Genomic DNA, 13,888 nt, shown 5'->3' on the forward strand with positions numbered 1-13,888 from the left:
CAGCTGTCTCAGCTGAGTCTCTTTGCAAGAATTAGTCTCTGCCGAGGACAGCTGCCTTGCCGAAGTCTGTGCCCCAGACCTGGGTCAGCCCACAGGCAGCGATGGGTCATTACAGGAGTACAAAACCCATGGGATCAGCTGGATCACAGCTGTATCCTGTGCAGCTTCTCCTTTTGGGGAAGGAGACACATGTGGTGTCCCTAGGGACACTCTCCAATGACCTTCCTGCACAGATCTCTGCCCCAGCGTCTTACCAGGAAACCCAGCCAGACATGGAGACGCAGCCAGGGACAGGAAGTAGCAAGGCCTCCCCAGAAATAAAATAGTTTCCCCAAATATTGAGCACCTACTGAATACCAGATCAAGCCCAGCCCTTGAGGACTCCCCAGTAATGCATCCAAATGATCTACGGCCAAAGGAGGACATTCTGACTGGTGGCTGGACCCCACAGCTCGGTTCTTGGTCCCTACCCGCCACTGCCTTCCTTCCAACTTCAGAGATGCTTTGAAGGATCCTACCCAATGGGCCCCCGGGCTCTCGCCCTATCTTCCGTATCTCCCTGCAGCTGGAACAGTCAGAGGGCGCCTTTGACTTGTCTCATTCCCCTGTTAAAGAAAACCATGTGTTTACTCTCTTATGCCAAAGTTACAACAGAGCTGAGGTTCCGCCAGTGTTGACTTTAAAATTTGGGCAGAAGGGTTAACATCCTTCTCCCTGGTGCCTGTTTGTTTATGTTTCCAGAGCAAAAGGAGGTCGCTGAAGAAACGAACTCAGATCTACTGGGCCATACCTGCAGAAAGGCAGCAAGGACGGCCCTTGGGCTCTGGCCCCTCCCAGCCTCACCTTTCCCCCGCACCCCCCGCCCCCATTGTGCCCAGCCCTGCAAGGCTCAGAGGACCCCTGCTCCATTCTCCCGGAGACAGAGACGCTGAGCAGCCCCCTCTTCTGTTCTGTTTCCTGCTGGGACCAGAGCTCAAAGCGGGGGACCCTGACAGCTATGCATTTAGACAGGGAAGCGTCTGCTGCACCCCCGCCCCCCTCCAGCGCTGCCAGCAACATTCACAGAGGAAGCAAGGGCTCATAAAAACCCACTGCAACAGCCCAGGCTCCCTCTCGTCCCCTCAGGGGACCTGGGACACCGTCACCCCTCACCTCTCTGCCAAGCACCCTAGTGCACACACAGCCGGCTCGCAAGGACAATGCAGACAGACAGGGATGTGTCCTGCTGCACCTCACAGGGGCACACACACACACACAGAGACACACACACTTTACATACGGCAGAACCCAAGTCGTGATTTTCCATAGCTCTCCTGGAGGATGCCGAGAAGAGGCAAACCGTCCATCCCCGGCTCCCCCAGGAATCCCCGAGAAGAAGCAGCACTTACCATTCTCCCTCCGAGGGAAGATTCTCTTCTGCAAACTCATGCCGTGGGGCTTCGAGGATGGGGCTGAGCCACAGAAAGCCCCTCGGAGCCCCAGCCGGATGGAGAAGTCCCAGGGATCGCCGGCAGCTTCTGGGCGGGGAATATTTGAGTGTGACTTAAAACTACGAAGTAGCTAGCTCCTCGTTAGGACTGTTTTCCCCGGCAGGGAGGGAGGGAAAAAATCCCTTTCCCTCTGCCAGCAAATCTTTAAAGTCTCACAAAGGTTGCTTCCAACCCCTGCCCTTCTTGCGAAGCAAATGCTCACGAAGGCAATGTTATTTCACTGAATCAAGCCCTCCGATCACAAGCCTTTTCAAACTGTACCGCAAACAGACATGTGAAACCTCAAACTTTCCTTTGGACTCAGGCTCTGTTGGGAGCGGACTGAACACAGCCCTCTCTGAGGTCGAATGTATGGAAAATGTGCTAAACTGTTTAGATCATACCCAGCACTAGGCTCTGCTCCCCACCTCCTGACTTTTTTTTTTTTTTTTAATGAGTTCTGGTGTGTTTATGTAATTGCGAGGGACAAACACAACACCTAAAATCCCTGCCCAGAGTTGAAGTGATTCATTTTCTCCTTCACACACACCACACACAAACACAGCGCCTGTTTAATCCAAGTGAAAACGCCTTTCATAAAATCTGCTAAGGGCTCGGGCAGAGCCGCTCCTGGTGAATGCAGGCTGTGTCCCCAGAAGGGCAGTTGGGCCCCGGGGAAGGTGGAGGCTGGCTTTCATCAGGACAAACAGAAGGCGCTCTGACTCCCGCCCATGTTGGGACAAGCAGGCAGAAAAGAAAAGTGGGCGCGAGCCCTGGTTCGCTGGGTTATAAAACGCATTCTGCCAACTCTGCTCGATTTCCCCTGTTTGCCTTCTCATACCAGGAGATTTTATTTTTAGACTTGGACAAGATGTACTATTATTTTAAGTGACCAACTTGATTGCTGGGTTATATAAATCCTTGGATTCCCCACCGAAGAGACCAAAAGAATATACAATAAGTGAGCACAGAGTCAGAGCTGGAAACTGGGGAAGAATGTGGTCGTTCGGGGGACGCGGCCACAAAGGGTCGGACTGAAAGGAAAGGCTGCTCCGTCTGATAGAGAAAAGGCCACTGGGGAAGCAAGTGACACAGACCTTGGTCCCATTCTGGGGTTACCTGTCACCTGTTCCGAGCTCCCAGGGCTTCCTGGGTTGGGTCTCTGGCGTGGCCATGGCCGGCCCCTTGACCAGTGTCCATGCTGCCACCGCTCAGGACCTTGGAGAGTCAAAAGCGCCTGAATTACCAAGCCTTTGCTCAAAACGCCTCTGGGTCACTTTGGCCCCTCGACCAACACACACAGTCCACATACCTCTTAAGTCAGGGTTTCTTAGGCCAGTGCCTCGGGTTGCCAGGAAAACCTCTACTATCAGCACCTGAAGTGGGAACAGCTCCCTGCGCCTCAGCCCCATCCCAGGGCCCGCAGGCCCTACCTTGCTCCCAAGAACCAAGTAACCGCCCAGGCCTGGAGCTACGGGAAAGCAGCTCAGAGGTCCGCACCCGGGGCCGGACCTGGCCTTGCAATCTAGCGGGACCCAGCCGTAGCCACAGGGAGAGCCCGGGCTACCAAACCAGGGCGTGCTTTGCAGAAATTAAAATAACGTGATAGAGTAAGATTTATTGTGCTAGAAAGAGGTCTGCGCTACACGGCCGAGTGAAAAAAAGATGCACGTTGCCTAGTGCGGGGTGTGATCTACATCCACAGAAGAACACTAAACTCGGAGAAGGAGAATTAGGGGTGTTTTCTTCTACGAGCTTCCCCGTACCCATGATGATCCTTCACAACTTGGGGAGCAGCGGTAACTTTCCACTCGTATTATCTAGAGGATGAGAGAAAAAGATTTAATTAAATCGGCTTTTTTTTTTTTTTTTTTTTAAGTTAAGTCACTGGCTTTAGAACCCCTAAGTAGGTTTTTGTCAAGTCAACAGCGAGGACTATAATTTTGAAAGTCATGGCTTTTGATCAGATGCAGTAAGCCTTCGACAGAGGAGTTTTTATTTGCTGGGGTAGGCAGAAGCCTGGTCCCTGCGAAAAGGTCCGCGTCCTGCCCCAGGAACCTTTGAATGATTGCTTGAGTCCTCCCGGGGGTACTTAAGGCTGCCGATGGAAATGGATGTGCTAATCGGCTGACTTGAAGATAAAGGGATGATCCTGGAGTATCCAGGTGGACCCCAGGTCACCGCAAGGGTCCGTAAGTGTGGGAGAGGGAGGCAGAAGAGGGGGTCCGAGGTGGACCAGAAGGTCCACCGCCGGCTTTGCTGACAGAGGACGGGGCCGTGAGCCACGGACGCAGGCGGCCCCCAGAAGCTGGAGGAGGAAGGAAACGGGTTTTCCCCTCCAGGCTCCAGAAGGAAACACGGCCCCTGCCAACCCCGTGACCTCAGCCGGGTGAGACCCTGCTGTGTTCCCGACCTCAAGAATGGCAAGGTAATGACTTGGTAGTTTCTTAAGCCACCATTCCCGGGGTGAGTCCTACAGCAGCAACAGGAAACTGGCCTGCTTCGTTTGTTTCTATTTTGTTTGCTTCCTTGATGCCAAAACCTTGCCTTTGGCTACGACCAACAAAGCGGGGAAGAGTCAAACACAGCGTTGACCCCGTGGAGCCCCGGACGAACAGCCATCTTCTTGGGGCGCCTGGGGGCTCCGGCGGCGGAGCATCTGCCTTGGGCTCAGGTCACGATCCAGGGGTCCTGAGATCAAGTCCCGCGCTGGGCTCCCTTCTCCCTCTGCCTTCCCCTCCACTCCTGCTCGCTCTCCAATAAATAAATAAATAAAATCTTCAAAAAAAAAAATAATAAAGAACAGTTGCTTCTTATTCAAAAGGAGATGAAAATCTGCCCAAGGCCCACGTGTTGGGGCCTGAGAAGAAGCCCCCACTCCACTCCTTCCTGGTTGACAGCAAGAGGCCGGGGAGGCGGGGGCTGGGGACAAGAAGGAACACACATCCCACCTGAAATGCTTGCCCGAGTGGAAACGTCCTCCTACGGAGGGAGTGTGGCTGAAGGTTCCCCGGGCCCGGAGCAGGTGCCCAGAACTGCCTGACCATGCCTGGGTGACCAGGGAGCTCCGGACAGGGGCACGCAGAGGGAGGAGAGGCCCCTGCACCCGCTGAGGAGGGGGGTGCAGCTTGCGGGCTCCACGCACACTGAGAGCTCGGAGCGGCGCCCACAGATGGCTTGCACCCTCCCCGGCACCCCGGCACGCCTCAGCCCCCCGTGGGGGATGCAGGACCCCGAACGGACTGAGCTCGTAGGTACCCAGAGGAGACTGAGCAGAGCAGGAGTAAATCAGAACAACTAAGTACACTTTGCATTAGCAGAATGAGTATCTGTCCACTGCAGACGTGATGGTTTACAAGTGAGTTTGGTGCAGAAAAATTCGGAAGGCTCCGTGTCCATACGTCATTCTTTTCTCCTGTAAGTAACCTATCAGTTCCCTGCCAAGATGGGGACAGACGCTCTTTCCGGCCAGTGGGAGGATTAGCACTTTTTATTTCTTTTACTTTGTATTTTCTAATTCGTTTCCCCCCTCAAAAAGAGCAAGTTTATTTCTTAGCAAAAAAAAAAAAAAAAAAAGGGAGGGGGAGATACACATAGAGGAAACCGTAGTGCATGGGAACCAGAGCTGTGCCCAGAGGCACAGACTGTGTGCATCACGAGAAAGGAGGCTTTGTTTCGGTCACTGATTTATCCCGAGTGCCCAGGACAGTGCCTGGCACAGATCCGAGGTTCCAGAAATTTGCAGAACGATTTCCTCAACCGATCTGCCGATCCGCACGCCTCCGAGGCAGCCTGCTAGCCGGGCTGTCTGAGCTCTGTGTTCCCAGGGCTCTGGTGGAAAGCTCGAGAGGCTGGAGCCTAGAGGGCACCATTTCCAAAGTGTGCGGCAGGGGAGAAGCCAAGGGCACTGCGGTCGCCCCCGAGCTTGAGGCCCCCCGCCTGCGCCCTCTGTGTCTGCCCCCGCCCAGCTCCCTGGAAGCCCCCGGGCCGCCCGGCTTCCTCACACAGCTACTTCCACTCAGAAGGTGCCCGAGGCAATGAACGCGGGACGCCAGGTGACACAAAGTCAGGTATAATCACAGACTGTAAGGATGAGCAGGACGTGGGGGAAGGGGTTTCAGTGCGGGGAGTCTTCCCTCTGTGTTCTCTGTTCTTTCCACGTAGCCTCCTCCTATAAACAAAGTCTCCTCCTCGGCCCCAATCACCCCATGAGGGGACTGAGGGAGCATCTTTTCGTCACACAAGGTCGGGTTTGGGACCAGAGCACCCCGAAAGCGCCCGATCCCGTCTGTCACATGAGGTCTGCCCCAAAGAATGGGAGGCCCCGTCTCTCACTAGTTAAACTACCTGAGGGGAGACGTGACCTCAGCCCCCAACATTCCAGCCCACCATCCTCGCGCGGCCTCTGCCTCTGCTCCCGGCAGCAGGGCTAGGGTCCTGGGACGGGGACGTGTGCGAACCGCTCAACTCAGCAGGCCCCCGGGTGTGCTCACTTCAGAGGACTGGGTCTCCTTCCTTAGCTGCGAAGGGGGCCCTACGCGGTCCTGAGCCAGTTCTGCCCAGGGAGGCTGGTGGGGGCAGCTCAACATGCGTGCCTGGGGGCCCGGCGGTGCTCCTGCCGTGGGTGCAAGGTCTGCCAGGCCTGCCGGAGCCCTGGGCCTCCAGCTCCCATGTGTCAGCCGCTCTGCCAAGCCTGCCTCTACTTCCACAGACTGGCCTGTCCCCTCCCTGCTGCACCCAGAACCCACCCTGAACCCGACCCTGACTGTACACCCCGCCTAGTTCTCACCTCCGACTTGGATGCTGGACCGCATGCCCCGGGCCGGCTCCTTCCCTCCAAACCACACACGGCTGTCCCCACCGGGTTCCGGCACAGGCACCGTCCCCAGGCGCAGCCCCATCCACATCAGGCTCTCTGCTCCCTAGGACACGGTTCACTGCCAGTGTCCCCGGGAACCAGGTCCCCGGCTCCCCGGACCCCTCCCTCCAGCTCCCCTCAGCCTATGCCTCTAAGTGCCCTGTGGCCACCATCAGATCCCAACTCGCGTGTCAGAAAGAAGGGAGCCCCAATGTCACAGACCTCCCCTGCTCGGCTTCCTGGTCCTCTGCCGGGGCCCCGAGCAGCATGTGGCCTGCCCTGTTGTCTGAGGAGGTTGGCATGACCTCCCTGATGGGGCTGCCCCGCTGCCCAGAGGGACACGTGACGGCCTGAATGACAGTGACCCCAAGGGAGCCGGGGCTGGCCCAGGGGAAGCCAGCAGACTATTTCTCGGCCTGATGTGTAACTATTAACCTGGATGCCTCTATGCCCTGGGTAGTTAAATGCACCAAAGAATCAATTTCCTTGGTCAACCAACCCACTCGTTTATAAATGTTCGCTGGCTTCAACATTTACTTTTGGACTCGGAGAATTATAGAGTCAGATGATACACCAATTCATGACGTTTACGATGTTTGGACATCGATTTTAGGGACAAATTGGGTCTCCTGAGCCCACTCAGAAAAGGCAAAACACAGACTGATAAGCCCAAATCTCACGGAAAATTCCTGAGATTCTCTCCATCGTCTGTGGCAACTCCAGAAACCGCAACACCTGCTTCATTATTAACCTCCTGATGGGAGGGTCCCGCCCCTCACCCACCTTCCCCTGAAGACCTCCCGTCTTACCGTCCTACAGATGTGGAAACGGAGCCTCAGAGAGGTGGGTGGGGGGCTCGCTCGGGCCCCAGAACTGAGAAAGGATGGGGGCCACACACCCAGGAAAGGGGAGTTCTGTAAGATGGAGAAAGGGCCTGTTTGGTACTCGATCAAGAACAAAATGGGTTGATGACTGCATCGGGACAGGGGACCTTCTCCCGGGTCCCCAGCTGGGGAGGTGGCGATTCATGGAACCCACCGCGAGCCCAAGAGTGCAGTCACGGAACCGCGGAAGTCAGAGCTGGCAGGGCTCAGGGACGCGCTGATCTGTGTGGTTTGCAAACTTTCAGGGGGGCCGGGTCCCCTGCTCTCAAATGTCTCACAGGGAACTTTAGATAAGACAGTGGATGAGGGGGACATTGCTCTCTCTGAAGGGGGGTGACAGTAGGTATCTCTCCCGTACCACGCCTCGGCAGCCCCCCGAATTCAGCCGAGCACGTCCAGAAGCCTCTGTCCCGAAGCCCAGCTCTGGTCCGCACACAGACCTGCCACAGTCTAGGGGGGAAACGACGTGCCCAGAGACAAACCATCACGGGAACCGGAGGGTCCCCAAGGCCACCCACTCCGACCACAACTTGCTCCCAAGGCCCATGTCGGCCCCGCTCGGTGACCAGTCTGCTGGACGCTGAGACCAGAGAGAAGCCCGAGGGTGCCCCAGTCGGTCCGTTCGCAGTCTCCTCAAGCACGAGATCTCCCCCCGGGTGGCAGAGACAGGGGGCTGCAGAAAGGGCTTTACTGACCTTTCGCGCGCCTTGAGCTTCTGCACGCGCATCCCGAAGGCCCTTCTCACGTCCTGCGTCTGTACGTTATCGGGAAATCTCTTCTGCAGTCCCAGCGTATGGAGTCTCATTTTATGCTGGAAGTTTCTATCGTTTTAATGCGAAATCTTGCATTGCATGTGTGTGTGTTACATTACGTGTCCACACACACGTGGAGACACACATACATACACACGTGTGTATTCACACACATACACACACACATTTATCATCCCTTGCCCACGGCCCACACGACGTTATCTCTGTGAGTTCCCCAGGGGAACCAGCAGCAAGCACAGGTCACAGGGAAGGTCACGGTAACCCCTGGCATCTGGAAGTCCGTTGGAGATGACCAGTACTTCCCCAGCAGACCCCAGCATGGAGCCAGGCGCCGCGGGCACCAGCGGCAGGCAATCCTGTGCCCACCCTCCAGCAGCCCTCTCTTCCGCTCTCCCAGGTCGCACCCAGGCCACCTCCCTACAGGACAGGGAGCCTCCCCGTGGCAGCCAGCACCCAGGAGGCCATCCAGAGGGTCCCTCTGTCTGCTCCTGGGCTCTGCCCCCAGGGTCCCACCTTACTCTTCTCCAACCTCCTCCCGACTCCAGACTGACCTTGCAGGGACAGAGCTCAGTGGCCCCCAGGCCTCGAGCCCCCTGGATGACCGACACCACTGTCCGCTGCACGGATAGCATGCCACGTGACGGGAGGGCTGCCTAGGCTGGGCCTGGACGGTGCGTGACGGAGAGGTTACACACCAGTGGCTGTGACCGACGATGGGGATGGTGGGGACGGTGGTGGGGACGGCCGTGTCGTGCGGAGCATTTCCTCCGTGCCAGGAACGTTACCGTCGCTCCCTACACCTCACCTCCCTCAGCCCAGACGGCGCGGTGAGGACCACGTCGCAGAGCGCCTCTGTCAGCGCTCACGTGTCTCCTCCCACTTGGACAGGAAGGCGGGGGAGGAACAGACAAGCTCCCAGCGGGAGCTGGTGGCCGCTCTCCGGCTGGCCGGCGGACCGTGGGGGTTCGGCCGGGCCATCTGTCGTGGCCCAGGGAGCAAGCAGGACAGCGACCCCAGCACCAGCCCACGCAAGGGCACAGGACGCATGGCGGGGACTCGACCCCAGCACCAGCCCATGCAAGGGCACAGGACGCATGGCGGGGACTCGGAGAGCGGGCGCAGGAATGACTTGGGACCCAGGACCAGCGCAAAAGCTGCGTGGTAAGGCCCGGGGCGTCATGGCGTCACTCGCCCTTGGAGGAGGGAGAGGTGATGAGCCCGCCGCTTGGAGGATGAGCGGTTCTGCTCCTCACGTTGGTCTGGTCCCGGGTGGAGAGCGTCCCCGGGGGCCCCAGCCAGGGAGAGCTGGGGGAGGCGGAGGCTGGGTGGGCACGCTGGAGGGAGTCCGAGGAGGAGGCCCAGCCGGGGGGTCAAAGGGCGACAGTGTGAGCCCCGCCTCTCCACAGGGACCTCCTCCTGCGGGCAGCGACCTGACCTGAAAGAGGCCACCCACGCCCCGGGCTCCTCTCCGAGGCAGTTTGGAGTACGGAGAGCTGGCGGCAAAGGTCAGAGCTCGGTTCTCAAGGAAGACCCGAGACTCAAGTTCGAGGTCCAGGACCGCCGTCCTCAATGCCGTCCCAGCAGCTTCGTCTCCCCCTCCTGCCCTTGTCCTCCGTGAGGATCCCATTTGCAGCTGACGTTCCTCCTGCCCTGCCAAGGAGCAAGGGGAGGCCTCCGATGTGAGTCCCCCGCCTGTGGCCGTCCGTCTGTCTGCTCGCGTGTCCGGCAGCCCCCTCCCACACTGGTCTCTGTCTCCAGGCTGCTGGCCATTCACCATCACCTGCGGAGGTGGAGAGTGCCCGGAGAGCTGACTCCGGTCCTAGGCCACCCACTCCGGGCCACCGGCCCTGCAAACCTGCCCGAGACCCCCCTGGTACCAGGTGTCTCGAAGTCAAGGCTCAGATGTCTTCTCATGATGCCCCCCTTTCTTGAACACATTGAATTTCCGCTCCACAACCAGAAAGAACAGCTTCATCCCTTGCCAAGACACAGACTCCGCCTTCAGCAGACAGCAAGCAAAGGGGCGCGGGGCCGACCTCGGGGCTCTCTGAGGGAGACTGAGCAGGCGGGGAGGGGCCGGGGTGGCCACAGGGCAGTGGCGCGCCGTGGAGGACGAAGTCTGCCCTTGGCAGCGAGAGGGGCCCAGAGTGGACCGGTGGGCGGGTTCCGAAGGTCGGGGGCGTGGGAAGGGGGCTTGTTTAAGCCCGAGGAACCGCAGGGCAGAGACGCGAAACCAGACGCGTTCAGGATCCACCGTCAACTCAAGGACACCGTTTCTGAGACGTCCCCTGCTTGCTGTCCCGGCTCCGCTGCTGGATCCCCGTCACCCAGCCCGGAATCCACTCCCATCCCCCACTCCTGCTTCTCCGTATTCCTACGTTTAGTTCAATCCTGCCGGGATCCATTCCAGACATCGCTCAACACACTGACCTCGCTGTTCCCTCTGCCACTCCCTGGCCTCTCTAGGTCCTCCTGCCGTCCAGGGTCCCCCAGAGCCGCTTCTTGGCCTTCCTCTGCGTCGCATGGGTCCTCCCCCATAGCTACAGAAACCGGACCTTCTAGCTGTATCTTGCACGTCTCTGAGATCCCACACAGACCATCGGATAAATTCCAAACCCATGAGCAAGGGATGTGAGACCTCCACACTCTGACCCTGTGCCCCCCACAGCCTCACTAGACACCCCGCCTCAGACCCCGTCCCCCAACCGCACTTCTTGCCTCCAGGCGTATGCCCCGCTCCCCCCACCCCACCCATTTACTTCACTCATCTTTGATGTGCCCCCAGGACGCGTCTGAACCCCCCCGCACCCCCCCCCCCGCCAATGTGATCTGTGGCCCTTTCTCCTGCTCTGGGAGGTCCCCTGTGCACTCCCAATGCTGTGCTTCCCGCTGTCCTGTGATCATTCCCCTCACACCATCCACCGCACTGGGTTGTCAGTATGTCGAGGGCAAGAACCGGGTCTTGGTCAACTCTCAGCGTCCCCTGATCCAAACCAGCGGCCGGCCCGCCGAGAGAGCTCCAACTTTTCTGAACTAATTAAATAACGGCCTTGGCAACCGAATGAGCAGTTGGCACTTCGGTGACGAAAATCACAAAGGCAGGGAGAATGGCTGGAAAGGGGAGCAGAGGAAACGTGTGCTTTGAACACGGTTTGGGACCCCCGGGGAGCCCAGCGAGGAGGGGTACCCGCTGGGTGCATGGACCCCAGGACTGGAGCTCAGGACAGAGCCTGGAGCCCGGGACAGCCATCTGACCAGCGTCAACATGTAGAAAGTAGCCAAAGCAACGGCTCAGATTGAAAATAACCTAGAGAGTGCAGAAAGAGAAATGACAAAGGAGGGACTCTCAGGGAATCCCAGCACGTAAGGGACAAGCAATGATGAGATGTACAACCCCAAGGCAGGGGAGACACTGAAGACAAAGATAAAAAAGTCTGAGAAGCTCCCACACAGAAGCCAAGGGGAAGGGAGGGTCCATTATGCATTTTTTTTTCAGCCTCCACTGGCTTTGGGACAGAACAAATAAACCCCAGGAACCCTTTGGCAAACGCGTTTGGCTTCTCATCTTTCTTGGAGGCCCCTGGAGTGAAACAGCTGTCATTTCTAGGGTGCTAAGGCAGCGATGTGGGGGACAGCAGATGGACAGAGCTACACTGAGGAGCCGGTCAGCCATCCAACCCATTTCCCAAACCCAGCGCTCCCCGGGGCAGCCCACGGTCCATTTCCCATAACTCGAAGTCCCTGTTTGTTTCACCGGAAATACAGTCCACGTGTTGGTGATTCATCTGCACTTTATGTAACCAAACGCGGGGCTGTCACCGTGTGATGTCCGAGAGACCATGTGAAGCGTCTTTGCAGCCAGAAGTCATGGCCGGCCGGGGAAATGAAAAGGAGGCAAAGCTCGGCCAGCCTCCTCCGTCACTGGAGGCGCCCAGCGGGGACTGACTAGGTAGAGCGCGGGAGCAGGGACCTCCCATCTGCCCGTTCGCAGCTCACGCCCACGCCCCATGTCCAAGCTGCAGCCCCTGATCCCAAACCAGCCACACCCCCAAGCAGGCGATGGCTATCGCTTCTGTAACTATCGCGTTTCTGCCGGATGTTTAAAGCAGCACCAATTCGGATACTGTAACTCAAGCAGAACGAAAACCTTCCTCTGCGTTTTCTTGCTACGTCTCTGGTCCCGGACGGCGGGTTTCCAGAGACTGAATTACTGGATCGAAGGGGATAAATATGTTAACTTTTGCGTCTCAGAAAAGCTGCATTAAATTATGCTTTCGCTTGGGATGCCTGGGTGGCTCAGTTGGTTGGACGACTGCCTTTGGCTCAGGGCGTGATCCTGAAGTCCCGGGATCGAGTCCCACATCAGGCTCCCAGCTCCATGGGGAGTCTGCTTCTCTCTCTGACCTTCTCCTCACCCATGCTCTCTCTCACTGTCTCTCTCTCAAATAAATAAATAAAATCTTTAAAAAAATTAAAAAAAAAAATTATGCTTTCGCTAAGAGCAAACGAACTTGGCTTTCTTACCGTACCTTTCCCAGCCTCGTACCCGACCCACGAAGTAGTTCAGACAAATACGAGGAAGCTATTAAAAGTCGTGTTTTCAATGACTCTGTTACACAGTACAGGAGCTACTAATAATACAGATACTGTGTTTTTTTCAATTAGGTGGGGGTATAAACTCAACGTTTCTCTAAATGGTGAGGTGGGCGTGCTGTATTCTCTAGCGGTCCCAAGAGCAATTTGAGAGGGAATGATGAATTAATCCTCAAATTCGGTATTTTAACCCAAATGAAGTTCGTTTTTTTGTGTTGTTTGGTTTTGTTTTGTTTTTTTCTCGTCCCCACAAAGTCTGATACATGTCAGACTCCTCTTCCAGGCAGGTCACAGAGCACGGAGCCGTCCTTTCTGGTGCCTTCGACACCACGACGTGACGCCTCCAGTGCTCCGTGATGGGGACGCGACAGGACAGGAGGCTTTCAGGGTCCCGGGCCGGAAGAGACACGGGTCATTTCTACTCAGGTCGTGTTGCCTGGAACGCTCCCTCTGACCAGGCACAACACGAGGCAGCTAGGATGGGCACGGGGATGCTCCTTGCCTCCTGGCTTCGTCGGAAGCGGGCTTTGGAAGCCGGGTCCTCCGTGGGGGCTGCAGACGCACCTCCCGCCGCCTGCAGGACGGTCGGGGTCTTGGGAAGCCACAGGATTCGCAGGCTCACATAAGCACAGGCTTTTTCAGGCAGGATTTATTAATGTTCTTTTGGCAGTGCGGTTCTCAAACTCAGTGGTCCGCTTCACGTCCAGAAACCACACCCGCTGTTCTTTCCTTCCAGACTGACTTCCCAGATGTGCTTTCTGTCTTCATTTCACGCCCGGAGCCTCTGTCCCTCCGCGTGCTGGCGGCCGACTTCAGACAACCTGCAGCAGTAGGCGTGACCTTGACCGACCTTGTTCTCATCTCTGCTCTGCGACGCTCTAGCCAGAGGGGAGCCCTAAACAGTGTCCAAGCCAAGCCTCCCGGCTCCGCTCTGCCGGGATTCTGTGCCTGGGACTGGGCACCCTGCCAGGCGCCGCACCCTCAATCTGACATTCGTCTCTGGACACTCAAGGTCTTCCTGAATCCCATTTCTTGCTTGATCATCTGGAGGCGGTGAATTTTTTTTTCCATTTTTCTTCTTTCGATTTTCTCTTGGGAATTTGTCCATTGTGGCTGCTCCTGTCTTTCCTGCGACACCTTGTTAAATGGCCGGTGACAAACAGCTCACACTCGCGGACTCTGTGTTCCAGCCTCTTCCCCCCGGGGCGGCAAACTCCTCGGGAGCCCAGGGGCTTTCCGGCTCATCATAGCTGACTAGCCTTGCCGGTATTTCACCAGTGCGCAACAGGGGCTGCTGGTCTCCTGGTGGGC

At 57.3% G+C, this 13,888-nt stretch overlaps 1 protein-coding gene across 1 annotated transcript in view; it reads right to left on the reverse strand.

The window, feature by feature from the left end:
• Nucleotides 1-2,258, reverse strand: part of IL16 (interleukin 16) — a 94,164-nt gene extending 91,906 nt beyond the window's left edge. Inside the window, exon 1 of the mRNA XM_044229735.1 lies at nucleotides 1,389-2,258. Within this exon, the coding sequence (XP_044085670.1) occupies nucleotides 1,389-1,428 (40 nt within the window). The 5' untranslated portion in view covers nucleotides 1,429-2,258. The remainder of the gene's footprint in view (nucleotides 1-1,388) is intronic.
• Nucleotides 2,259-13,888: the final 11,630 nt, after the last annotated feature.

The sequence above is a fragment of the Neovison vison genome, chromosome 13 (genome assembly GCF_020171115.1).
Source record: "Neovison vison isolate M4711 chromosome 13, ASM_NN_V1, whole genome shotgun sequence".
NCBI lineage: Eukaryota > Metazoa > Chordata > Mammalia > Carnivora > Mustelidae > Neogale > Neogale vison.